The sequence below is a fragment of the Sturnira hondurensis genome, unplaced genomic scaffold, assembly GCF_014824575.4.
Source record: "Sturnira hondurensis isolate 20B ecotype Veracruz unplaced genomic scaffold, ASM1482457v3 Scaffold0021143, whole genome shotgun sequence".
NCBI classification, from domain to species: domain Eukaryota; kingdom Metazoa; phylum Chordata; class Mammalia; order Chiroptera; family Phyllostomidae; genus Sturnira; species Sturnira hondurensis.
In genome coordinates this window covers 23527627-23554694 of record NW_028093774.1, presented here as the reverse complement: position 1 = coordinate 23554694, position 27068 = coordinate 23527627, and the positions used below count along the sequence as shown (strand labels likewise).

The 27068-nt window shown below is 38.6% G+C and overlaps 1 protein-coding gene across 10 annotated transcripts in view; it reads left to right on the top strand.

The window, feature by feature from the left end:
- Positions 1 to 27068, top strand: part of PCNX1 (pecanex 1) — a 129467-nt gene that overhangs the window by 1434 nt on the left and 100965 nt on the right. For all 10 annotated transcript variants that reach the window (XM_037031511.1, XM_037031512.1, XM_037031510.1 and 7 more), the window contains exon 2: positions 26124 to 26332. In XM_037031511.1, the coding sequence (XP_036887406.1) occupies positions 26124 to 26332 (209 nt within the window). The remainder of the gene's footprint in view (positions 1 to 26123; positions 26333 to 27068) is intronic.

Sequence of the window (27068 nt, the reverse complement as noted above, 5' to 3'; positions counted from 1 at the left end):
CAATACGGGGAATCTGGCTGGCATTTCGGCAGATTTGTTTGGGTTGGTTCAAGGCCTTTCACTGATTGGCAGAAGGCAAGTACTGCCTGTTGCTGAGTTCAGTGTGTGATCAGCCTTCTCCGAATGATCTAGGTTTTTAAGCTGTATTTTTACTGAAAGTTGTAAACGTATTTTTTTTAACACTTAAGGTTAGGGTGGGGCAATAGGGGAAATAATGTGGAAGAGGGATGGTACTTCAGCTTCAATTAAAATTTTTTATATAACGGGAAGGGAGAAAAAGATAGTAACTTTGTTTTAGGAGAGTTGCTTTGAATATATTTCAGCTAACTTTGTGGTTCTTTGTGGAGCTGAATGAGGGTGCTGGGTTAGAAAATCTGACACTTGGACTGTAAGAAGTGCTAAAGGTCAGAACACCCAACTTTTCCTTAAGCGAAGATTATGTTTGCTAATTGGTAGGAAAAGCGCTTGCTTGGGAAAAGATGTGCTAAATCTCACTTTTCTCAAGATTTTAATTTTTCATTGAAATTGTTTTGAAGGGACTTATTGCTTGAGGCAAAGAAATCATTTCAAAAATGCTGATGACTGATGGCTTGTTTGTTTTTAGGGGATTTGTACAGTCTTGTCCCATTCTGAAAATTTATCACAAAGTATTACAATTTTCAATTAATCCTGGCCTAGGGAGTACTCTTTGTGCTTCTGTACCTTCCAGGAATATGACATCATTAATGTACAGGTTAATTACTTTGGCTGTAAGAAGGCTCAGGCTGTCACAGAGCTTTCTTTTGTAGTGGATTCCTGTTATATCCAGGAGGACTGTGAATTTGAAAGTGAAACAGGTCTTTGAGATGTAAGGATTAGGTGCTGTGTCCCAGTGTGAGGTTTCCATGTTAGCATGTGAACTGTGCTGGTGGCCAAGTCTTTGGGTATTTAACAAACATTACTAAAGAAAATTGAGAGCAAATAGAAAGCAATACACTGAGTTTAATGCTTCATTTGGGGGAGTTTATTCAGTTAAATTTAATTCGCAAGTATATTTCAGTATCTGCTATGTACTGGGCAGTTTGTTGGGTTTTGGGAAAATAGAACTGCTTCTTTGACTTTCTTGTCTCAGTTAATGGAAACCCTACTCTTATTAAATCTTTTAAAAGCTCTCCTTTTTTTTTTTTTTTAAATTTATCTTTAGTGGGGAAGGAGAGAGGGAGAGAAACATCAATGTATGGTTGCCTTTTGTGCGTCCCCTGCTGGTAGTTAGCCTGCAAGGAACCGGCCTGCAACCCAGGCATGTGCCCTGACTGGGAATCGAACCGCGATCGTCTGAGTCCCAGGCCCGTGCTCAATCCACTGAGCTACGCCAGCCAGGGCTAAAAGCTCTCCTTGATTCTTCTTCTCTCATCACGTCCAGTTGATCAACACTTGTGAATTCTGCCTTCAAAACCTAACTAGAGTCCAGCAATCATCGTCATTGCTTCCTGGGTTCAAGCCACTGCTATCTCTTCTAGATTATTTCAGTGTTCTAATCAGGCTCCCTGCTTCCATTCTTTATTCTCTGTTCTCCGTACAGAAATCTGAGAGATTCTTTAAACTCTTCTGCTCAGAGCCTGCCCTCCCTTGTGTCTGTCACCCGCTCCCGCCGTATACATTTGCCTTCTTACAATTTATTCCACACACTGTGTTCCTGCCTCATAGCCTTTGCACATGCTCTTTGCCCTCTGTCTGGATGACTCCTTTCCTCCAGGTAGCTATGTGACGTGCTCCACTTAGTTCAGCTTTTACTTATATGTGAGGCTTTCCCTAAAAACCTATGTGAAATACCAACTTCCCAGCTCCTACAATACTTCCTAGCCCCCACCCGTCTTTGTTTGATAGCACTTACCACTAATTGGTACACATTTACTTGCTTAATGTCTCTCTTGTCTCATTAGATTATAAGGTATAAGGGGGCAGAGACTAATGTGTTTAAAAATGTGCTTACAGCTTTTGGCGAAAATAGAGCTTAAAAACTTAGATCATTTGGAGAAGCTGATTGTACCAGATTCAGCAACAGGCAGGAAAAGGCTGTGAACCAACCAAAACAAATCTTCTGGAAGTTCACTGTGTTATTGTCAGGGCCAATGTCAGTGCCAAGCACAGAGTCAATACTCAGATGTTAAATAAATGATTGGAAGTGAAGAAGACATAGCTTTTGCCATCAAGGAACCTAAAGTCTAGCTCGGGGACAGTGAACAGTTATAAGCATTAGGACTGTCTGTGACCCTGAGCTTAGAGTCCGGGGGATGATCTTAGTTCCTGGGCAGCCGGCAAAGAGGATTTGTTAACGTTTTAGAAAGCATGCTTGTACTTCAGTATTAAGGTAGGTAGTTTGAAATACACACTGGAAGGAAAATCCGTGATTTCATGTTAAAAACTCAGACAGTTATAGATTATTACTCTTTGTTCTTCCAATAATAATTATAGATGATAACTATTTTATGATGTTATTTATCCCCAACTGTCATGAGTATATATTTGTGATATAGTCTTTTCTCTAAGTCAGCCGGCAACCTCTCGGCTAGCTGTCTGCTGAGCAGCCTGGCACCCAGGAATAGACAAGAGTCACACACAGTAATTATGCTGTTCACTCAGCTTTTATTGAGTGCAGGTTCACTCATAGTAGAACATCAGCACACAATAATATCCTACACACAGAACAGTCAATGGGGGATAAGGAGCCTGAGTCCCAGAATCTCAATGTGAAGATCTAGGAGACAGCATGGTGGGCAAGGGAATTGTCAGAGTCTTGCATGGAAGGACTTTGGGATCCAGGTGGGCAGCAGGGCAGGCGTGGTCCTCAGTCCAGCAGGGCAGAACCTTCGGTGGCCGATGCCACGTGAAATGAGCGTGGTGTGGGGCAGCACTCTGGTGTGTGGAGCTCGGCTGTCTCAGCAGTGGTCTGGAGCCTGCCTCAGTGATACCTTGCAAGTGGTGAGCGCCACCCCTCTGGGTCTTTTCGATAAATGTCTTGGCACCCCTGCTGCCAAGTGGGGAATTTGCTCAGGAGCCTGTCTATGGGTGGTCTCGCTCTGCAGACACGGCTGCTCTGACCATGTGGGCAGATGTGTCTCTTTGCAGATGTGTTTGTTCTGACTTAGGGAATTTTCCTTTTGAACCAAAGTGTCATGGCTGACTGACAGCCATTTTAATTGACATAAGTGACTCCACTTTATTTTATGTACTTGATGCTATCATAGTTGGACCAGTGCCACTTATTGGTCCTGTTCTCCACCCAAACCCAGTGTCCTCATTTTATTGATGATGATACCTGAGGTTCAGCCATCGCTGCCTTGTTTCGTGGCCTGAGGCAGATGTGAGCTGGGATTTGATTTACGGAGAACTCTAAAAGCCATCACACTGGCAGCCTTTTCTTAGATTCAGAGTCTGGAGAGGTCATACATTGACTTAGGAAGATTCTTAGGACTTTGGTTGTTTTGGGTTTGCAGGCCCCCTGCTCAGTCCACTGAGCTACACCAGCCAGGGTGAGCTTTTGTTGTTTTTAGTATCTGTTTGTTTTGGTAAATGTAATCAGTGCTTTTCTTTTTTTGTTTGTTTTCGTTAAAAGTTTTTTATTGAGCAAATTTCACATAAAATATTGTATAAATTGAAGGTGTACAACTTCTGTTTTTATACTCACCCGAGGACATGCTTATCTATTATAGAGAGAGGGGGAATGGAAGGAGAAAGAGAAGGACAGAAATACCAATCAGTTGCCTCTTGTACGTGCCCTGCCTGGGGACTGAACTTGCAACCTAGGCATATGCCTAGGAATTGAACTGGGAAGTCAAACCCGTGACCTTTCAGTTTACAGGATGACGCTCCAACCAACTGAGCCACACTGGGCAGGGCCCAACTTGTTATTTTAACACATTTATATATTGTAATGTGATTGCTGTTGTTGTGAGATTTATCACATTACATAACAATAGTATAATATTTTATACATATACACACCATTTCTCTGTGTTTTATTTACTACTGGTTGTAAGTTTGTACCCTTATAAAAATGGGTTTAACTGTTTTAGATTCCGTATATTAAGTGATCATGTCACAGAACAGATGGGGGTGGTGTACGATATACTGTTACCAAAAGGACTCCCCTTTTTTCTCCAGGGGTTCCCCCCGCACTAGGTTCATTTTACCCGCTGCCAGAGGGAGGACATCTCTCAATGCCAGAGATTGGTGAAAAGGAAAGGAATTATTTATTTAAAAGTTATGCAGACTTAGAGAAGTGACTTAATGTCTTCATTAAAATACTAAAGTCCTCTAGAACACCCACAAACGCACACAGTCCTTCCTTCCCTCTCTGCCCAGTCTGGGTCCTGTATCTCAGGAAAAGAAGTGGAAGTCTGTGATTCAGGCTCCTGGCACCATCAGCTGTGTTGCTGCCATGATTTCCAGTTATTCCAAAACCATGCAGCACCTTCTCATGTCCCACCAGCAAGAGGCCTTTCACCCCTTTTCTTCCTGGCAAAGTCTCTCCTGCTTCCTAAGCGGCGTGGCAAAAAGAAGTACCCCAAAGTCACATGGTCCTAACTTTCACCAAGCTGTGGGGTCCCAGTCTATTCCATTGAAGTTGCATGGTCATCTCTTGGCATGGCAGCTGCGCCTGGGTTTAAATCCCAGCCAGTCCTCCGCTGCAGCCCCATTTCCAGCTCCTCCTACAATCAGTTACACCTGCCAGCACTCCTGCATTCTTCCAGCTTTACTGGGCCCCCCTCTTGGCTGCACCCCGTTACAATCATACAGTACTTGTATTTGTCTGATTTATCTTGCTTAGCACAATAAGGTCTTAGGACTTTCTGTATAGGATTCAAACACTTGCTGTTAGTAGCTTTTATGGAGACTTTAAAGGTAGAATTTATTGTTTCTGCAGTTATAATACTTGTAAGTTGTGGAAGTCACGTTTTTCTTCTTTCACTGTCTTTTCTGTTTCTCTTAAGACATTCACCCCGTTTTATCTTGTTAAGATTAATTTTGCAGATGACATGTCACAGATGGTGAGCTTTGTGGGTGTGAGCTTCACGGCATTTTTGTGTGCTGGAAAGCAGACTGGGGTTGGTGTTATCTTGATTTATGTGTCTTGGGTCGGTTATTGAATGTGTGTCCTTCGGGCAAGACTCACCACCTTTCTGAACCTTGATTTACTCATTTGTGAGAAATTACGTGGGCATTGTGTAAGAAAATACTTGCGAAATAGGAAAAGTCATTCACCTTCTGAGTGGCCTTCAGTAAAAGTCCTTTGAAGAATGATTTATTAAAACATGTTTCCTCTGTAATGTTTTGTGACTTCAGGAGATTAGATAGGGGTAAAACGGTAAAACCGTTTTATTAGAAGTGAAACCGTTGTCTTAACACATTGCTTAACGTATTGTTTTCTTCCATAAAGAGTTACACCCCAGGTGATGAACTATAACACTAAAATCTCTTTAGTGTATCTCCGACTCCAGTTGATAGAATTATTTGAACATGTTTAAAATGTGCACTTGTGCACGTCCATTCTGATGCAGAAGATGTGGAGTGTTGCCCATTAACTTGTGTTTTATAAACATCCAGGTCAGTTTAAAGCACTTGATCACAATTCCCAACCCCTGACTCAAATCCAGTGGCCTACTCAGCGTCTTCTCTTGATTGTCTTATAGGCATCTCAAACCTTCATCCGCTTTCTCGGCCACACTAACTTTCTGTCTGCATTGCTACCTTAGCTTCCACTGTTCCTACAATTCTTTCTCCACAAAGCAGAAGACATCAGTCTGTTTGTGTCACCCCCTCACTCCCCTTTAATATCATTTGATGCTATTTTAGCATCTTTTGCGTTTAGAATAGAGTCTAGCATCTTTACTACAGCCCCCGCCCCACAAAGCCAGTTCTGCCTTTGTCTGCAGTTTGTGCAGTTTTCTCTCTGTGCCGTAGTCGCACTGGCCCGCTTTCTGTTACTTCAACCCACTGAGCTCGTGCCTTCCCCCCTTCCCCCACCCTGGCCTCCGCAGGTGCTGCCTTCCGAAGGGATACCTACTCTTCCGTTTTGCTCCTTGTAGGGCTGGTTGCTGCTTGGTCTTTAGAGCTGGATTTAAATGTCATCCTCCCAGAGAGGCCTGGCCCAGATGACTGTAAACAGTTTCTCTTTTCCATCACTCTATCCTGTATCTTCCTTCCACAGTGCTTATCACAGTTGTATTCACGTCTTGTTTACTTTTTTGCTGCCTCTAACTTTCCCTCCCTCCAATGCCTTGTAAGTTTACTGAGGGCCAGGGCCATGCACGGTTTATTAGGCAGTGTATATCCAGTGTCTGCTCCAGGGCTTGGCTTGTAGTAGTTTCTGAATAAATATTTGTTGAATGAATTTTGTGTTATATACAGGATCTTCTTCAGATTTATCAACTTAAGTAATATATGGATTAGTTGGCGGTAAGAGGAGAACTGTGATAGCCAGTGTTAGGTGGTAGAGTCACATTTTACCTGGGGGTTAGGTAATACCAGTGTGCAATACCAGTGTGCAAGACAAAAATCAGATACAGGATTACTTTAAAAATCAAGTGCAGAATGACTCTCGAGAAACCCTTAAGTCAAAGTGCAGCGTATGGAGCTTTTTGGTTATACCACTTGGTACAGTTACACATGCATGCATATCTGTGTACATGTGATACATACAGTAACACATGTAATATAAATCTTTGGAGAAATCATATTCAGAAACTGAATTACTCATGTAAATTTTATGAAGGTTTCAATTTTCCTTCCTGGTTATCTTACTATTTTCTGTCGCTAATCTTTATCATCTACAGAATGATAGATCCTTTATTAGTGAGGATTTCTCTGAGACTCTCAAGTCATTTTCTTTTCCAAAGATTTAAAAATATTTTAAAGACCAATGTAAACCAGATTAAGGTATGATGGCTAAAACTGGAATTTTTCTATTTCCTAAAAAAAGTTCCAGTTAAGAAAGTTATTGTATTATAAATCAGTAATTAAAAACATGATTATTTAGTAGTAGAGTATTTTCTGTGCCCTTTAGGAAAAGTTTAATGAATAGTGGATGGTATGTTTTGACCTATACTTGGTGCCTTTGGTTACTGGTATTTCAGTATTTAGCATTGAGATTAATGTCATTATTTCCATAATTGGCTATGGCACAGATGTAGCTCTTATCTCTCTGTGATGTCACCTGTAACAATTAAAGATACATTGTCTAAAGATGGTTTACAAATAAATTTCCAAGAAAGCAGCCATATTTGTTAGCTGTTAGAAAAACCTGCGAACTTGCAAAATGTTTTAGTGTTTTTTGTTAAAGATGTTTTCTGCTATTTGAGAAATTACTCCAAGTTGTAAAATTATTTGGCAATTGAAAAGCTAGGAATGTTTCTATTTTCCAGCTTTTGAATATACAGATTTAACTAGGTGCTTTGCTTTCTTTTTTTTAAAAATATTTTATTTATTTATCTGTAGAGGGGAAGGGAAGCAGAGAGGGAGAGAAATATCAATGTATGGTTGCCTCTGCTGAGGACACACAATGTATCATGTGTCCCCTGCCGGGAACTGGCCTGCAACCCAGGCATGTGCCCTGACTGGGAATCGAACCGCGATCCTCTGGTTCTCAGGCCCATGCTCAATCCACTGAGCTACACCAGCCAGGGCTCAGTTTGCTTTCTCTAGCTGACTATGCTGAAGTTAAAATAATGCTTTTCAAACATTTTACTATGAGAGTTTTCAGACTTACAGAAAAGTTGAAAGAATTGTACCTGCTACCTGGATTCTACAGTCTTTGTTTATTACATGTCTTTGTCTATGCATCCCTCTATCTATCAAGGCTTTTTTTTTTTGAGGGATGCGTGTGAGGTAGATTACTGACCTCAGTCCAGATCATCCCTAAACACTTCAGCATGCATACTATCAGATAGTTTTAAAAGGCACAAAAATTTTTTAAAAATATTTTTAAAAATATTTTATTGATTTATCTTTAGAGGGGAAAGGAAGGAGAGAGGGAGAGAAATATCGATGTATGGTTGCCTCTCAGGTGTCCCTCCCTGGGAACTGGCCTGCAACCCAGGCATGTGCCCTGACTGGGAATCAAACTGCGATCCCTTAGTTCACAGACCCACGCTCAATCCACTGAGCTACACCAACCAGGGCAAAAGGCACAAATCCTAAGTGAATCAATGGCTGCATTTTGAGTTTTGATAAATGAATATACCTGCGTAGTACAAACCTGTCATGCTACAGGACATTAGCATCCCCCAGAAAGTTTCTGTGTGCCCTTCCCAAACAGCCCCCTCCACCTTGGCCTGATGTTTTCATCATCGATTAGTTTATTCTGTTCTAGAACTTCATATAAATGGAATCGTATATAGCATATACTTTGTGTAAGCCTTTTTCACTCAGCATAATGTTTTTAAGATTCACGCATATTGTGCATGTGAGTAGCTTGTTCCCTTTTATTGATGAGCAGCGTTCCTCTGTATGAATGTGCTAGTTTGTTTGTCTTCATCCAGTCTCCTGGAGATGAGCACTTCTTTCCAGATTTTGCTGCTTTGTAAAAGGTAGCACCCTAACATGAGGGAAGGTTTTATCCCAACTCAAAGAAATTGGAAAACAACCGAGTATCAAAAATGTTTTTCCAAATAAGGCTGTGTTTCAATTTAAAATAAGTTAATGATAATTGCATACTTTATCCTCGCATTTAAAATTCAGTAGACCGTAGTGCCGTACTTACTTTTATTTTCTCGGTATTTAGATTTTTCTGTATTGTTAACGCACTACAACCTTTTAAATTCAAATATATGTATAGTAAATCAGAAATTATAGAAAAGTAAAAAGAGGAAAATAAAAACCACTTGCAGTCCCATTCACTCAGGCTGTTAAACAGTATAGTAATCAAAATGTATTTGGAGCTTATAAATAAATATATATTATACTTTTTGGATACAAAAGTGGGCTCATATAATTTGTGTTGTTTTGAAGCCTCCTATTTCACTTGACTGGAGATTATGAAGTTTCCATGTGGGAAAAAATGCAGTTTTAACAGCTCTCTGGGTGACCGTAGTAGGGGTGAGTCTAATCATTTGGTCATTGGTTATGTAGGTTGTAGTTTTTAGCTATTTAGATAACACTTGGGTAAATAGTCTTGGAAGCTAAATCTTTGTACCAGTCTTTTGTATAAATTCCAGAAGTAAACTTGTTGGATTAAAGGATATGCATATTTTTATTTGATAAATAATTCATTTTACAAACATTGAGTAAATCTTTCCAAGAAAGAATATGAATGAGAAACTGATAATACGAGGTTCCTGCGAAGGCAAAATAGTTTTGTGGCCCAGGAAACACAGGGAGTAAGGGCTCACTCTCCAGAAGGAGGAAGGGAAGGATGAATGCTGATGGCGGGAGGGGATAAGATTTTGGTGGTGAAAGTTGAGGTAGATCTTTTTTGATTTATGTAATCTCCTTGAAGTTCAGAGTGAGTATTTTTTTGTTGAGTGAAGGAGGGAGTAAGGAGGATATTCAAGGTTTGCAGTGGATTTCCAGTAGGTGAAATGTAATTCTTATTTTTGGAGAGTGGGAAGTGAACTGACTAGCAAGAGTTGGGAAATTGCCAGGCAATATTGAGGGTGCCTTTGAGGATGGAGAACATGCGTTCAGAGTGTTGAAGGAAATGTTAAGGAGAGAAATTTGGAATAAAATTTACTTGGAAGTTATCAGCATGATAGAGGACAATCCAAGTTACAGAGTAGATAAGATCTAGGGAAAAGTATAATTCTTTAAAAAGAAAATGGTTCAGCAAAGGAGACAAGAAAGTAAGAGGAAAGTGAAGGAAGGGACCTGTTACAGAAGCCAAGGCAAGACAGTATTTTGAAGAGAAGAAAATTATTGATCCTTGGGCCCTGGCTGGCATAGCTCAGTGGATTGAGTGCAGGCCTGTGAACCAGAGGATCGAGGTTCAATTCCCAGTCAGGGCACATGCCTGGGTTGCAGGCCAGTTCCCTGCAGGCCAACTCCCAGCAGGGGATGCGAGAAAGGCAACCATACATTAATGTCTCTCTGCCTCTCTCCTTCCCCTCTAAAGATAAATAAATAAATAAAATTAAAAAAACACAGTATCTTCTAAAATAAATAAAAAATAAAAAAGTTAAAAAAAAATTATTGATCCTTGGCTAGTGTGGCTCAGTGGATTGAGTACTGACCTGCAAACCAAAAGGTCACTGGTTCAATTCTCTGTCAGGGCACAGGCCTGGATTGTGGGCTGTGTCCCTAACTGGGTGCATGTGAGGGGCCACTGGTCCATGGTTCTCACCCATGGGTGTTTCCCTCTCTGTGTTCCTCTTATCCCTTCCCCCTAAAAATAAGTAAATACAATCTTAATAAAAAAAGAAAATGGTTGAAATGCCAAATTGCCCTCCTGAAAGGTACTGCTAACTTAAATTTTTATCACCAGTATTAGGAGTACTTGTTTTCCCACCTTTACTCAACACTTTCCAAAACAGGGTGTTAGTGTTACAAATTTCTTATTCAATGGAACCTTGAGTAAAATCATTTCAGTAATAGTCTGTTTTTGATAATAGGCAGATTAAAAAGTACCCTCAAAGTGCTTTTCTAATTCAGACTTTTCTTAGTCTGAATTAAGGCTGTTTATTGCACTGGCATATGTCACATGACTTTATCTGATCTTTCCTATATTTTGTACTCAGATAATTTTCACAGCAGGCAACTGATAAACAAGCAGAAATGTTTCTTTGGGAGATTGATTGCATCTTTCTGTTATTTAATCTGACTTAAATCACTTGGTTTTCCTGTCTCTGTGTAGCTAGGGAAGGCAGAGAATTATTTTGTACCTAGGACACCCAGGAATAGTAACACTGAAATAGTATAGACTGATATGAAAAAGGGCAGATTATAACAGACATTCTGTAGATTTTACTACTGTTTTAGCATGTAGACGAATTTTACCGATTCCCAGTGAAATAAGTAGTTAATATTCCGATTCCTCTGGTTCCTCTGCCTGCCCCCCAAGGAGTTGGTTCAATGCTTTCTTTGGTAGAGTTGCAAAAACAGTTCAGACCTGCATTCTCTTCCTTTATCTTCAGAACGGAGGGGTTGGATCTTTCATAACTTGCACTGTCGGTGCTAGTCTCTTTTGCTTTGTGTTATGATAAGAAGGAAAAGAAAACCTAGGGAAAGCAAGCCATTTCCTTTTGAGGTTTTAAGGGGGAAAAAGAGTCCTATTCTGTACTACTTTGTGCAAACCACATAGAACCCTGAGTGCCAGCTGCCCTAAGAATAGGCAGGAAGATTAGTCACAAATTTGAGAAGCTTGAATCGTGTATCTGGCCATTTACTTTTACTGTTCCTCCTCACTCCCTGGGTGTTGTCTAGACATAAACTAAACAGATTCATCCACCATAGTTAATGTCTTTAAAACTTTATGTTTTGAAGTAATTTTAGATTTACAGAAAAGTTGTAGAGATAGTATAGAGTTCTTTTATACCCTTTGCCTGGCTTCCTCTAGTATTAAAATCTTACATAACCATGGTACATTTATGAAATTTAAGAAATTAACATTGTATAGTATTATTAGCAAACTTGGATTTCACCGCTTTTTCCACTAATGTTCCTTTTCTCTTTCAGGATCCGGTTCAGGATAAAATATTGCATTTAGTAGCATAATTTTTAATATTGTTTTCTTACTCTTTTTCTTACCATGCCAAGATGTTATTCTTTAAAGGACTTTACAGTTTATAAAAGTTTATCAAATTGTGTCATAAGAAAAATTAGTAAAAGGTTTTATGTTCCTTGTAGATACATTTTAGATGGACAAAAGAACAGAGTATTCAGAATAATTTTTAAATGCATTGACCACTAACATATGTTAGGCTGTTTTAAAATTGATGTATTTTACATATGAATAATTATATTAAATGAAATAATTCTAAAAATGAAAAAGATTTTAGACCTCATTCCCATTCACATAACCAATGTCTTAGCTTTCTGTATAATGCTGCTTTTTCCTAATTTGTAAATTGGAGCAATGAGACAATAACCATATTACAAGGTAGAATATGACTCATTCCTTATGTGTCACGAAGTGCTCAGGAATTGGAAGGCACATCCACTTATTTCCTAGACGGATTTATGCAGAAAACCTTTGTGAGATTTGTTATTAGTCCTAAAGCATCATTCCCCATAATCTTCCCACCAGGCAAGTGCATCTTTGTTCCAGCGAAAAGATAGTTTATTAAAAGAATATGTGTTCTTGGGTGTAGTGGTTTGCTCTGCTGTCAGTATTATAGTATTATAATATATCTAACATGTTAAGGCTTTCTTAGTAATTATTTTTTAACTTCTCAGAATACAATTTATGTTTATAATATTACTATTCCTGGGCAGAATCTGGAATAGTTAAAAGAAACGTTGTAAAAACAAACAATTAAGAAAACCCCAATAAGCCACTTTTCACTGTTGATTGTGATACTAGCTGTGGGCTTGTCATATATGACGCTTAATATGTTGAGGTGCATTCTCTCTATACCTCCCTTGTTGAGAGTTTTTATCAGAAAGGGATATTGAATTTTGTCAGATCCTCTTTTTGCATTTATTGAGGTGATCGTATTTTGTTTTTCATTTTGTCAATGTGTATCACATTGATTGATGTTAAACCATCTTTGCATTGCTAGAGTAGATCCCATTTGATCATGTCATGTGACCCTTTTAATACATTATTTATTTGGATTGCTAATATTTTGTTGAGGATTTTTGCATGGATATTCATAAGGAATATTGGTCTCTAATTTCATTTTTTGTGGCATCATTGTCTGGTTTTGGTATCAGGGTGATGCCGGCCTCATAAAATGAATTTGGAAATGTTACTCTGTATTTCATATTTTTAAAGAGTTTGAGAGGTATCAGTTCTTACTTAAGTATTTGGTAGAATTCACCAGTGAAACTGTCTGGTCCAGGACTTTCTTTTGTTGGGTTCATTTTTTTTTTAGATTTTATTTATTTATTTTTATAGAGGGGAAGGGAGGGAGAAAGAAAGGGAGAGAAACATCAGTGTGTGGTTGCCTCTTGAGTGCCTCCTCCTGGGGATCTGGCCTGCAACCCAGGCTTCTGCCCTGACTGGGAATCAAACCAGTGACCCTTTGGTTTGCACACTGGCACTCAATCCATTGAGCCACACGAGCCAGGGCCACTTTTTAAAAAGGTTTTATTTATTTATTTTTAGAGAGAGGGGATTGGAGGGAGAAAAAAAGGGAAACATCTATGTAAGAGAGAAATGTTGATCGGTTGCCTCTCACATGCACCCTGACCAGGAACCAGGCATGTGCCCTGGCTGGGAATCCAACAGGTGACCTTTTGGTTTGCAGGAAGACACCCAACCAACTTAGCTACACCAGTCAGGGTGGTTTCTTTTTTTAAAAAATAGTTGCATATTATTCGATTGCCTGGATGTGTATTATTTAACATGTTTTCTACCAGTAGACATTTAATTTGTAGTCTTTTGCTAACACAAACTGTGGTGTAATTTTTTAAGAACATTTTATTTTTTTATTTTTAGAGAGGGGAAAGGAAGGAGAAAGAGAGGGAAAGAAACATCAATGTGTGGCTGCCTCTCGTGTGCACTGTACTGGGGACCTGGCCCACAACCCAGGCATGTGCCTTAGGCTGGGAATTGAACCGGCAGCCCTTTGGTTCACAGACCCACTCTCAATCCACTGAGCTGCACCAGCCAGGGCCTATGCTGTAATTTTTACAAATGTCATCTTACGTGTGTCTAGATACAGTATTAAGATAAATTCTTAGAAATGAGGTTGCTTGAGATTAAAGGTTAAGTACTTTTGAAAGTTTGAAAGGAACTGCCAAGCTGCCTCCCAGAAGGGTTGTCTCCCTCGCTCTGCGTGCCTGCGAGCCTCATACGAGCATTCGTGCTCTTGTGTGCCACAGTCTCATACAGTTTGCCGTTTTCATTGGCAAGAAATAGTATTTTAGAGTGTTTTCAATTTGCATCTTTCCTACTTTGAGAGGGGTTGAGCAGCTTTTCGTAAGCTTAGTGTCTTTGCGGGTGTAGGGGAACCAGTTCATGTGCTTTATGCATCTTTTAAATCCATTTTCTGCTTGGTTATTTCTTATTGATATCTGAGACCTTTTATATATTAAGGAGATTAGCCGTTTGTAATGTATATGCAAATATGTAATAGTTGTATAGTTTAGCCCATTTGGAATTTATTTTGCTATAAACAATATGTGAACACCTAGTAAAAAAATTATTTTTTTGGATAGGCAGTTGTCCCAGTCAACCTAACTTAATAAAGAATCCCATCTTTTTCTTAGTGGTTTAAATGTCGCCTTTTTAATATGAGTTCCCACTGTGGTATTTGCATTTTCTGTTTTACCAATTTGTCTGTCCTTACATGAATACCGTATTTTTCAGTAATCCTAATTTGATATATTTATGTTTTTCTTTTATAGTTGTAGTCTTTGTTACTCTTCCTTGTCATTGTTTCCTCCTCCTTTGCACCTCTTCCTCCTCCTCCTTTTTCCTTGCTATTCTTGTATGTTTATTCTTCCATTTTCTTAAGTCTCCCAGGGATTCCATTGAATTTTTTATTGAAAGAGGTTGAATGTATAGATTACTTTATGTGGGAAGTTTGACATCTTTATATATTGAGTTAAGGTGATCTCTTCATTTCTTTTATGTGCCTCAGTAGATTTTATTTTATATTTTTAAAGTATTTTAAAATTTCTTTTTAGAGAGGAAGGGACAGGGAGAAGGAGAGAAACACCAGTGTGTGGTTGCCTCTTGCATACCCTCTACTGAGGACCTGGCCCGCAACCTGAGCACGTGCCCTGACTGGGAATCGAACCAACGACCCTTTACTTCACAGGCCCATGCTCAATGCACTCCAGAAACTGTGGTACATTTACACAATGGAATTCTGTGCAGCAGAAAGAAAGAAGGAGCTTATACCCTTTGTGACAACACAGATGGAACTGGAGAGCATTATGCTAAGTGAAATAAGCCAGGTGATGAAAGACAAAAACTATATGATTTCACCTTTAACTGGAACCTAATCAACAAAACGAACAAGCAGGCAAAATAGAACCAAAGGCATTGAAATTGAGAACAGGCTGACAGTGACTGGAGGGGAAAGGGGAGGGGATAATGGGGGAAAAGGGTGAAGGGTTTACAGGAACAATTATTAAGGACACATGGATAATAATAAGGAGTAGGGGTTGGAAACAGGAAAGAGGTGGGGAGGGGTGGGGGGAAAGGCAGAAAAAAAGAAGTTTTAGATACGTAGAAAAGTTGATAGTAAAGAGAAGTCCCATATACCCTGCACCCAGTTTCCCCTGTTAACATTTCAGATTACTGTGATACATTTGTGCAGCCAGTGACCAATATTGACACATCATTATTAACTCACAGCCCATATTTTATTCAGATTTCTTTAATTTTTACCTATATCCTTTTCTGTTCTAGGATGCCATCTAAAACTATTGTTTTTAATCTATAAATTTTGCAACTGGAAACTTTGTGGAGTTATCTTATAGTTTCTAATACTTTTATTTTAAAAGGATTTTTCAGGTATGCAATTATATTTGTAAATAAAAATTTTAACTTCTTTCCAATATTTATATTTTTGTCATGTAATTACTTTGCATGATACTTTATACATCTGTATTAAATAATGCTAAAATATGTATAGCCTTGCCATATTCTCTACTTTAATGGGAACTTTAGTGTTTTACTGTTAAACATACAGTTTGTTTATTTCTTTATCATATTATGGAAGTATTTATATGTTTTTCAGTGGCTTCTTGTCATTCATTACAGTCTAGTATTTGCCTTCACGTATTCTGAGGTCTCACAAGTCTTAACCTACCTCCTCTCCTTGTAGCTCATCTTTGGTGCCTCTGAATCATTTCTACTCATTGACCACTGAACCATATCTACTCAGAGGTTTTTTTGTTTACTTATGTTGGTTTTGTCACTACATTGCTTAAATATTATTAAACTATCACATAGTCACTGTGATGTATATGGCCATGCACCATGTAAAGTTCTCTGACTTTATCCTCATCATAGCCCTATGAAATGAAGACAGCTGTTACTATCCCCATTTTACAGACGAGGAAACAGAGGCTCCTAGAAGTTAAATCAGTGGCTCAGGGTTCTGCAGGTTACTTCTGCCATTTCTTCCCTTTGACCTCAGGACCACCACCAGTCACTGTCCACCATCCTCCTGTCCACAGTCCTAAAAGATGGTTTTCTGATTAATCTGCTCCTGAAAGCCTACCTGTGATTGAATTGAGATGAACTAAGTGTCCCCCTTATCTTTTCAATATGTATTCTGAATCTATAATTTTCAGAGCTGCCCTTTCCATCACCATCTAATTATAGCCTTATTTTGGTTACCCCTTTTATTAAAAATACTTTATTTATTCATTTTCAGAGAGGGGAAGGAAAGGGAGAAAGAGGGAGAGAAAGAAACCGATCCTTCAGCACTCCCCCAACCGAGGGCCAGCCTCAACCTAGGCTTGTTCCGGACCGGGAATTGAACCCAGGAATCAAACCAGCAACACCCCAAACCCCCTTTCATCAGGGCTGGTTCCCCTTTTTGACTCGCATATTCTCTGAATACAGTGGAAGCCCATTACAAAGCACAGTGTTCTCCTAGGGCTTCATTATGGTTCTCGCATAGGCTTAAATTTGTCTCGCTCATCATTTTGGAGGGGGTGGGGGTTAGTTAGCCTGTTGTATGGCATGTATTATAAATGGATTTTATTAAAGTTTAATTACCCTTTCGCTTATTGTCCCAATGTGCGGTTCTTTTCCTGCTGTGTTTGTGTAAAAGACTATTTCCTCCTTGCATTTGCCTCTGCTGTTGCACGTGCTCTTTCACTCCAGCTACAGAGATGGCAGCATTTGTTATTGGCTTACATTCTGTCCATTCCAGTTTTTTATGAACAAAACCTGGAACTGTGGTCCTTGTGAACATATAAATAGCAGCAAGAATGCAGCTGCTGCTACTTAGCTGTATGGTTTGAGAGTTGGAAACTTTTCGGCCAATTTTAACTTTGGCACAGGGGTGCTGTTGGTTTCAGGTGGGTACTGTCTCTATTTCAGCATCAATATCCGATAATGCGTTGGACAGCTCCCTACAACGTAGGTTTGTTTGGCTCAAAATGTCAACAGTGCTGAGGCTGAGAAACTTTACTGTAGAGCATGCATTTTCAGTGGGTATGATGTCACCTTGAAGAGGGTGAAAATTAGTTCTTGGGGGTGTGATGAAAACATCTCTTAATGTATAAAGTACAGGTAGACATATGGTACATGCAGAAATACAGTGTATCAGTGGTAAAATTTCGTGAGGGGGAGGGTGGTGAGAAAACCAACACTTCTGTGTGATTTTCTTTTACTCATACTGCTACCACACGTATAACACTTCTGACACCAGATGTGCGGTCTCCCCCTGGCCCCAAGCAGTTTTCCGTGACACCAGCTGGGTGTCCTGTGATTTGATTCATTTCTGACATCTTGCACCTAGTCGTAGTGTATGGGCTCAGTCCCACGAGACTGCCCTTCTCCCCGCTGCATTCAAATGCCAATCCCAAGTGCGGGTATCTACCTGTGCTTCTGACCAGTTGGTTCTAAATTGGAGGTTTCCATGACCCCGTCCTCAGGTTTGTTTAATTTCCTAGAGCGGCCCAATGGAATTCAGGAAAACAGTTTACTTACTGTTTACAGTTTATAGTAAAAGGATATAGTAGAGGATACAGAGGAATATCCAGCTGGAAAGACTGCATGGGGCAAGATGTATGGGAAGGGGTGCAGAATTTTCTTCGCCAGTCTGGGAGTGCCAGCTCTCCAGCACCTGTAGTAATTCACCAACCTGGAAGATCCCCAAACCCCTACTTTGGGGTTTTATGGAGTCTTCATCATGTAGACATGATCAGTTATGAACTCCATTTCTAGCTCCTCTCCCATCTCTGGAGAATGAGGAGTGAGGTTGAAAATTGCAAGTTTCTAATATTTCTTGGTCTTTCAGGTGACCACCAGGAGCCCACCCGGAGTCACTTATTTGGAACAAGAGACATTCCTATCACTTTAGAAATTTAGGTGTCAGGAACCAGAGTCAAAGACCAAATATTAGAACAAAAGATGTGCCTATTGCTCTTACCACTTGGGAAATTCCAAGGGTTTTAGGAGCTCTGTTCTGGGAACCAGGCACAGAAACCTGTGTGTGTGTGTGTGTGTGTGTGTGTGTGTGTGTGTGTGTACACATGTATATGTATTCTGTTATTTCTCAGGGAGTGATTAGGGAAAACAATGTCTGTCTAAAAAAGTACCTTAGGGAGGCAATAATGAAAAAAAGTTGAAAAACACTGCCTTGGAAGGAGACTGTTGAATGCAGTGGTTAAAACTTGGGTTCTTAGTCATTGAAGTCAGACTGGGTAGAGCTCCTGTTTCTACCACTTACCAGCTGCCAGTAAATGACTTCATAGTTTCAATTTTCTTTTCTGTAAAATGGAGATGATAATAGTGCTTTCTTCAAAAGACTGTTATAAAATATTCATTTAAAGTGCCCACTGCTTGGTAAAACACTAAATTAGTCATTTTTAAGAGGACCAAGGAGGGAAGGGGTCTTGTTTTAGAGACAGTATTACCATGTGGCAGTGTTACCATGCCTCAGGAGAGTACCAGGGACTTAGTAGGTGTCCAGTAAGCGTGTGTTGAATGAATGAACAAAGCTCTGACACGTTGTGTCAAAGTTGCCTTCAGGAAAATGAGGAAGTGGTAGTAGTAAGACATGTTGTATACCTTCCTTCATTTTTGTTTTGTATCTTTTCATATTTACCTCACCTTAACTCTTGTGTGTGATACATTACCTAATTTTAGTGTTTACTTTTAAAGATAAAAATGGGTTATATAAGCATACAATACCATTACTCTGTTTCAAACAAATTGAGTGGGCTTGGGGCAAAATGATACATGGGTTCTATTAGTACTCTTGAGAGTTAATATACTTTAAATTTATATCTTTTACTGATTTACCTTTGTGTGTTAGGGTCTCAGCTTGTAATTTATTCCTGTGAATTTTAGTGAAACATAAAAGACTATATATAAATAACTTCTGAAAACCTAGTTTTTTGTGTATGATGATTTTATCTCAAAGTATTTATTATTTGATCCTTACAGTTTTATCTTTCCTTTGGCTTTATACTTTTGTTACTGAATTGAATTATTTTAACTTTTAAGCATGAAATTCGAGCTATTTACTTTGTACTTGTATGGTATTTACATCAATAGCAGCATAGTTAGTCCTGGCTGGTGTGGCTCAGTAGATTGACTGCTGGCCTATGAATCAAAGGGTCTCTGGTTCAATTCCCAGTAAGCACATGCGTGGGTTGCAGGCCAGGTCCTCAGTAGAGGGCACTTGAGGGGCACCCACACATGGATGTTTCTTTCCCTCTCTTTCTCGCTCCCTTCCCTCTGTCTAAAAGTAAATAAATAAATCTTTTATTATTTTATTTTTTAAAATAAATAAATCTTTTAAAAAATACCAGCATAGTTCATAAGTGTAAGAGGAATCCTCTTGTTTGGCCTATAAAATAATCCCATTGAATATGTCCTGAACTGGTATTTTGTAAGGTATAATGAAAAAGATAACCTGGCTGCTATTCTTAAGAATTGCAAAGTAGTGTTAATAGACCTTGTTAATGAGTTCTTAAAATTGTTTCAATAAAGTATATCAGAAACAAATGGAATAAAGAAATGTCAGGTTATTTAAGTTGGAGTTTATGAGACAGCTTCTGGTCCTCATATTTACCATTTAGATGAATTGTTATGAATTCACTGAGTTTTTTCACATTACTTGGATTTACTTAGATTGATCAAACTGTTAAAAGAGTGATTCATACCCCAAATGTCAAGTTACTAGGTTATAAAAAGAGGTATGAATCAAGATAGTTCTTAGTGTAGGATATAGTTGGACTTACAAAAAGTGATCAGACTAGAATTATCACAGTTGTGAAGTAACCTCTTTATCTTACATTTCATTTCAAAACTCAAGTGACTAATTCTCCCCTATAGCTAGCGCAGTAAGCTAGCTATAGCTTTTACTGCGCAGTAAAAAAGTGATCTGTAATACAATGCTCATTTCCTTAGGCAGCGATGTGAAGACATATGCTGATTGTTTATACTTTGTTGGATTCATAATTTTCACTATTTTCTACACTACAAAATGTCTGGCTTATTTCACTTAGCATAATACTCTCTAGACCCATTTATGTTGTCACGGAACGTAAGATTTCCTTCTTTTTTACTGCTGAGTAGTGTTCCATTGTGTAAACGTACCACAGCTTTTTTTATTCTACTCATCTACTGATGGGCACTTGGGCTGTTTGCAAATCTTGTTTATTGTTTAGTGCTGCAGTGAACATAGGGGTGCATATATTCTTTTGAATCAGTGTTTTGGGTTGCTTTGGATATATTCCTTGAAGTAGAATTGCTGGGTCATAAAGCACTTCAATTTTTAATATTTTGATGAACCTCCATACTGTTTTTGATAGTGGCTGTACCAGTCTGCATTCCCACCAATAGTGCATGAGGGTTCCCTTTTCATCATATCCTTGCCAGCACTTATTGTTTGTTGATTTATTGATAATAACCATTCTGACACATGTGATGTGATATATGATTGTGGTTTTAATTTGTATTTCTTTGATGATTAGTGATGTTGAGCATCTTTTCATATATCTGTTGGCCATTTGCGTGTCCTCTTTGGAGAAGTGTCTATTCAGGTCCTCTGCCCATTTTTTACTAGGATTGTTTGTTTTTCTGATGTTGAGTTATGAGTTCTTTATACATTTTGGATATTAACCCCTTATTGGGTGTATCATTGGTGAATATCTTTTTCTTTTAAAGATTTTATTTATTTTTAGACAGAGGAAGAGAAAGATCAATGTGTGGTTGCCTCTCGAGCATCCCCTAGTGGGGGCCTGGCCTGCAACATAGGCATGTACCCTGAGTGGGAATCGAACCGGTGACCCTTTTGTTCGCAGTCTGGCACTCAGTCCACTAAGCCATACTAGCCAGGGCATGCAGATATCTTTTCCCATGCAATTGGTTGTCTGTTCATTTTGTTGGTGGTTTCCTTTGCTGTACAAAACTTTTAGTTCGATTTAGCCCCTTTTGTTTATTTTTTCATTTGTTTCCCTTGCCTAAGGAACTATATCAGAAAAAAATATTGCTAAGAGAAATGTCCAAGATTTTACTGCTTCTGTTTTCTTCTAGGAGTTTTATGGTTTTGAGTCTAACGATTAGGCCTTTAATCTATTTTGAATTAATTCTTGTATTTGTGTAAGAAGTTGGTCTAGTTTTATTTTTTTTGCATATATCTGTCCAATTTCCCCAGTGTAGTTTATTGACCCATTGTATGTTCTTGCTTCCTTTGTCATATATTAATTGACCATCTAGGTGCGGGTTCATTCTGGGCTCTCTGTTTTGTTCATTTGCAGGTCATGGATTTCTGACCGAACTGGCCCAAATGCCTGAGTATGATTACATGATAAGGAAATCTCAGAAATCAAGAAGTTAACTATAGCATAATTCAACTGAATAAATCTCAGCTTGTCTGTTTTAGTATTGTAACTTTTTGCTGTGAGACAGATGTTTAAGACGTACAGGGAGAGTACTTTGAAGTCTGTGATGACCGCAGGTCTTTATTTCCAGCTTGCAGTGCTGTGACCTTTCCGGTTACTTAATGGGGGCCTTGTGTTTCCATCAGTGTTGCACCACCTGCTACACAACCTTCATTCCCTGCTATTCACTGTTGGTGGTATCCCAGGAAAGAAGTAAAACCAGCCTCTCTATATGAGCAATTTGTAACAAAAGACAGACATTTATGTGAAGATGAGATAGATTGGCTTTTATTACCTGAGGGCAGCTAATGTGCTTGGTTGCACCAGCACTAACTTAAAGATGAAATATGCAACAAAATATTAGAATCTAAGAAGACAAAAGATGTCCTTTACAAAATACCAGTACTCTTTCTTGTTAGGGAACATAATTAACCTTAAGTCAATAGGTACCTGCCAAAACAATTTTAAAATAGGTGTTTTTAATTTAGAATTGGGTTGTTGAACGGGATATAAGAATTGTATTTTTAATAGCAACATAAGCAGTTTTATCTTTTTAAATTTTTTTTCTTCAGAAAAAAGAACTTGCTTTTCTATGAGATGCTGCTTATTGGTAAATGGAATTCTGAAAATCTTTCTTTGAAAACACAGTATTGATATCTTTAATTTAATAAAATGTAAAAGCAAATAATAAATAAAACTAGGTTTGCTCTCTGGTATATAACCCGTAAAACTAAAAATTAGGTGACCTAATTTCAGGGTTTTTTTGGTGTTTGATTTTTTTTTTACTGAGACTTTAAATGCAGACTCTTTTTTCTTTAAAGTTTTTCTTTCTTTATTTTCAAAGAGAGGGTAAGGGAGGGAAAAAGAGGGGGAGAGAAACATCAGTTGGTCGCCTCTTACTCACCTGCAACTGGGCTGACCTGGCTTGCAACCCAGGCATGTGCCCTGATAGGGAATCAATCCGGCAACCTTCTGGTTTGTAGGCTGGCTCAATCCACTGAACCACACTAACATGGGCTTTTAAAAATATATATATTACATATTTATTAAATGCAGACATCTTTTAAATGGTGAAACACAGTTACAGAGGAGTTTTATGATTTATTTATGACTTGATAATAATATTGTCAGGTGTGCTGGGATCCGCTGAGAGCCCAATGAAGTAATGCAAGGAGAGTAGAGACCAGGCAGAGGATGGGGTCACACGACAGCCCAATGTGTCTGAGCACTTCACCTCAGTTGGGACAAGTGAAACTCGTAGCACAGCTGTCCTCTGCACCTAGGAACCTCTAGGTTAACCACCTCTGACAGGGTTTAAGTATTTGAATCCCACGGTGTAAAATAAATGGATACCGTTTGTAGTTTGAGTAGAAGATATAAGTGTTCATCATCTGATACTGGTTTCTAGTGTGAAATGGTCACTTAAACTTTTGTTTTCAGTCTTCTTTTCAATATTCAACGTAAAAATAAAGGTATTCTGTACTAACTATATAGGTCCTACATATTTAAGTGTGTTTCTTGACATTCACTTATCTACTGCTTTTGACAATACAGGGGTGGGGAGAGTTTACTTAGATCTGTTCTAAGCATTCATAATCTTTGACTCTTTTGTAGAGGCAAAGACGATAGACCATTCAATATTAAGGAGTCTCTTTTATCTTTTCTGTGTGGAAAGGCCATTAACATTTCCATTGAATTTGCCACTCCGAAGAGTAATGGTGAGGTTGCTCTCCTATCCACTTAATAATGTAATCAGTCATTTTAATCTTAATACGGACTCCTGGTGAATGATGATGGAACCTGGGCGCGTGTTTTCATTGGCACGTGCACCAGAGCGCAGGTGTTAGAAACCTTGCCTAATTTTGTCGTGCAGATGGTATTAAGATGGTAGTCTCGGCCAGGTCATCCAAAGCTAGTAGGCCTTCAGTTTTCTGTGTGGAAATGAGGGTTTTGGACTAAATGATCTCCAAGAATTCTAGTTCTCATGTGAACATATCATATGTAGACCAGCATCATGCAGACTTTTGATAAATACTATGAGCATTTGTTAATTTGAATCAGTGTATGTGTACTATGTGTATTTCCTGCTTGACAAAAGTTATTCAGGGCACTTTTGTTTTACAACGTATGTTAAATTTATTAATGCTACAAATTAAACTACTTAAAATTTTAAACTCTTTATAGATTGAAAACATTTTAACAATTTTTAGAAGTTTGCTTTTTGAAATATAGCTTAATATCCTTTTAATTTAAATGGCATTTATAAATTTAGTATTCATTTTAAGCACTGAAGTTATATGGCAAATATTTCTAAGTACTCAACTCTTTTAAACATATTTATGGATTTTATAAAATTTTAAATACATTTTTCATTTTACAGTTATAAGCCGAAATCCGTTAGGACATTTTAAATTGGAATTGCAGTTTCATTCTCTAGATATACTAATATAAATGGCTTCTTAATCTAAGTATTTAGAAATAGCAAATATGTACCTGTTACGCACATATCCAACCCAAAACTGTTAAACTGTAGGCCCAAGTTACTTTTTCTTTTCTTTAAAAAATATTTTATTTATTTATCTTTAGAGGGGAAGGGAAGGAGAGAGGGAGAGAAATAGCAATGTATGGTTGCCTCTGCCGAGGACACACAATGTATTGTGTGTCCCCTGCCGGGAACTGGCCTGCAACCCAGGCATGTGCCCTGACTGGGAATCGAACCGCGATCCTCTGGTTCGCAGGCCTGTGCTCAATCCACTGAGCTACACCAGCCAGGGCGCGAGTTACTTTTTCTATTCCCTCCCAGTTTTAACCCACACACTTTCTCCCTCCCTCCCAAATCACTACACAAACAAATAAACAAAAGGCCCTTTTGGTATACCTGTGTTCTGAATCTCCCTGGATCATCAGGGTCTTTTCGCTTTCACCATCTGAGGCAATTTGAGGTTACCTTTCCAAGCAAATTTAGAGTCGTGTGTTCAGATAATTGAAGTTGAATCTTATGAAAACATTTGGAATCTAGAGTTGTAGGTATCCAGAAGGATTTTTTTCATATGAAAGTGGACATAAGTCGAGCCTAGTTTTTAGTCTCTACCAATAGTGACCCTGCAGCCGTGCCTTCTGAGTCAGGTGGTCTCCAAGCCTGCCACCCGGGACCCAGGGCCACAGCACTGAATCCTCAAGTCTGACGGTCAAGCCTGTAAGCCCTGTGCCTAGGATGCTTCTGGCCTGTTTCAGTTGTGTTTATTACTTGATTCAGTTCTGTATTATTTTATTTGGCAGTCTATAATTTCTAAGTGTTTTAAGTATATTTTAAAATAAAACAACTTGGATTATGCATGTGTCCCATGTCTTATCTGGGTTTACAGTTACAGTTCTAAGGATTCTCATGACAGTTTTAACTTGCAATTTTCTGGAACACAAAGAATGTTTATGTTTTAAACTTACAGAGAGCACATGAACAGAGCTTATATATATTTGGATCACAGCCCTGTCTTGTTCATATCATGTAATGTGATACCTTCACTCTCCAATTGTGTATTATACACGTTTTGGCGTGGACTTTATGCCAGTGCTATCCAATGGAGACGTAACGTGAACCGCATACATGATTAAAGTTTTTCTAGTGGCCACATTAAAATTCAGTAACAATAAACAGATGAAATTAACTTTAACATTTTATTTAGCCCTGGCTGGTGTAGCTCAGTAGATTGAGCGCGGGCCTGTGAACCACATGATCGAGGTTCGATTCCCAGTCAGGGCACATGCCTGGGTTGCAGGGCAGTTCCCGGCAGGGGACACACCAGGGGCAACCATACATTGATATTTCTCTCCCTCTCCCCTTCACTTCCCCTCTAAAGATAAATAAATAAAATATTTAAAAAATAATATTTTATTTAACAGTACAGTGAATGTTATCTCAACATGTACTCAAGACAAAAATTATTGATATATTTAGCATTCTTTTGTTTTTCATAACAAGTCTTCAAAATCCTGTGTTATTTTTTAAAAAGATTTTGTTTATTTATTTTTAGAGAGAGGGGAAGGAAAGGAGAAAGGGAGAGAAACATCAATGTGTGGTTGCNGGTGTTTCCCCCCCCCCCCCCCCCCCCCCCCGGGAACCTGGCCTGCAACCCAGGCATGTGCCCTGACTAGGAATTAAACTGGGGACCCTTTGGTTCACAGGCCAGCACTCAATCCACTGAGCTACACCAGCCAGGGCAAAATCCTGGGTTATTTTACTTACAGTGCACACCTCAGGTCAGACTAACCACATTTCAGGTGCTCAATAGCCCCTGGTATCTAGTGGCTACTGTACTGGGCAGTACTGTCTTATACTCTGCAACTTAGTGCTAGTAGCATAATTGTTGCTTTGTGTGTGACTGTGTACGTTTATTATAGTTACAGAGTTCCTTCATTGAATCAAGAATAAGATATTTAAAAATGCATATTTTTTTCTCTTAAAGGCCCTTCCTTCTTCCATGATTATAGTTGCAGTTTATTGTCCTGTGATAGCCGCTGTTTTCATTGTTCTGAAGATGGTCAACTATCGACTCCACAGAGCACTTGATGCTGGAGAAGTTGTAGATAGGAACACAAATGAGTTCACAGATCAGCGAGCCAAAGCTGAGCAAGGCAACTGTTCAACTAGGAGAAAGGACAGCAATGGACCAAGGTACGGGAACCCATGTCACTCTGTAATGATGTAGATCGTGTATAGTGATTTGATGCTGTGTTGTGCCTGTTCTGTCTGTGTGGTTTTAAGGCAGTGTTGGGTCTTACCACTATGGATACCGTGACAAGTACAGATTGTCACATTAGATCACAGCAAAGCTGGGGGATTAAATCAATGTCCTTATCCTTACTGCTAAATACTATATTGGAATCAATAGTTATAATTGTATATTATATACAATAACTATATAATTATATGTATATATAATTATAATTGTATATAATTATATAATTGAAAAAGTCAATGAAAAACAGTCTAAAGAAATAATAAAGCATGACTTATAAGTCTTAGTACTTATATATTTTTTATACTTTTAAGTAAAATATATATATCTTTAGTAAACTGGAATATTTTACTTCATATTTATAATTGAATTTTTCACTTAATCTATTGTAAATATTTTTCAATTTTTTACTTTCACTCTAGAAACCTAGCTGCCCTCTCCCTAGATCTTTACATAACTGACTTCTTGGAGTTCAAATCCGTGTAAATGTCACCTTCTCCTGGAGGCTCCCTTTTCTGTCCCAGCTCAAGTATTCTCCCTGGGGGTCAGTCACATTCTATTGCATTATCTTGGCCCCTCCCACTGTCTCTTTTTGATAGAGGGATTTTATCCATAGTCAAAACTTTATAGACATGATTACCACCAATATAACTTAAAAAACAGTTTTTATGT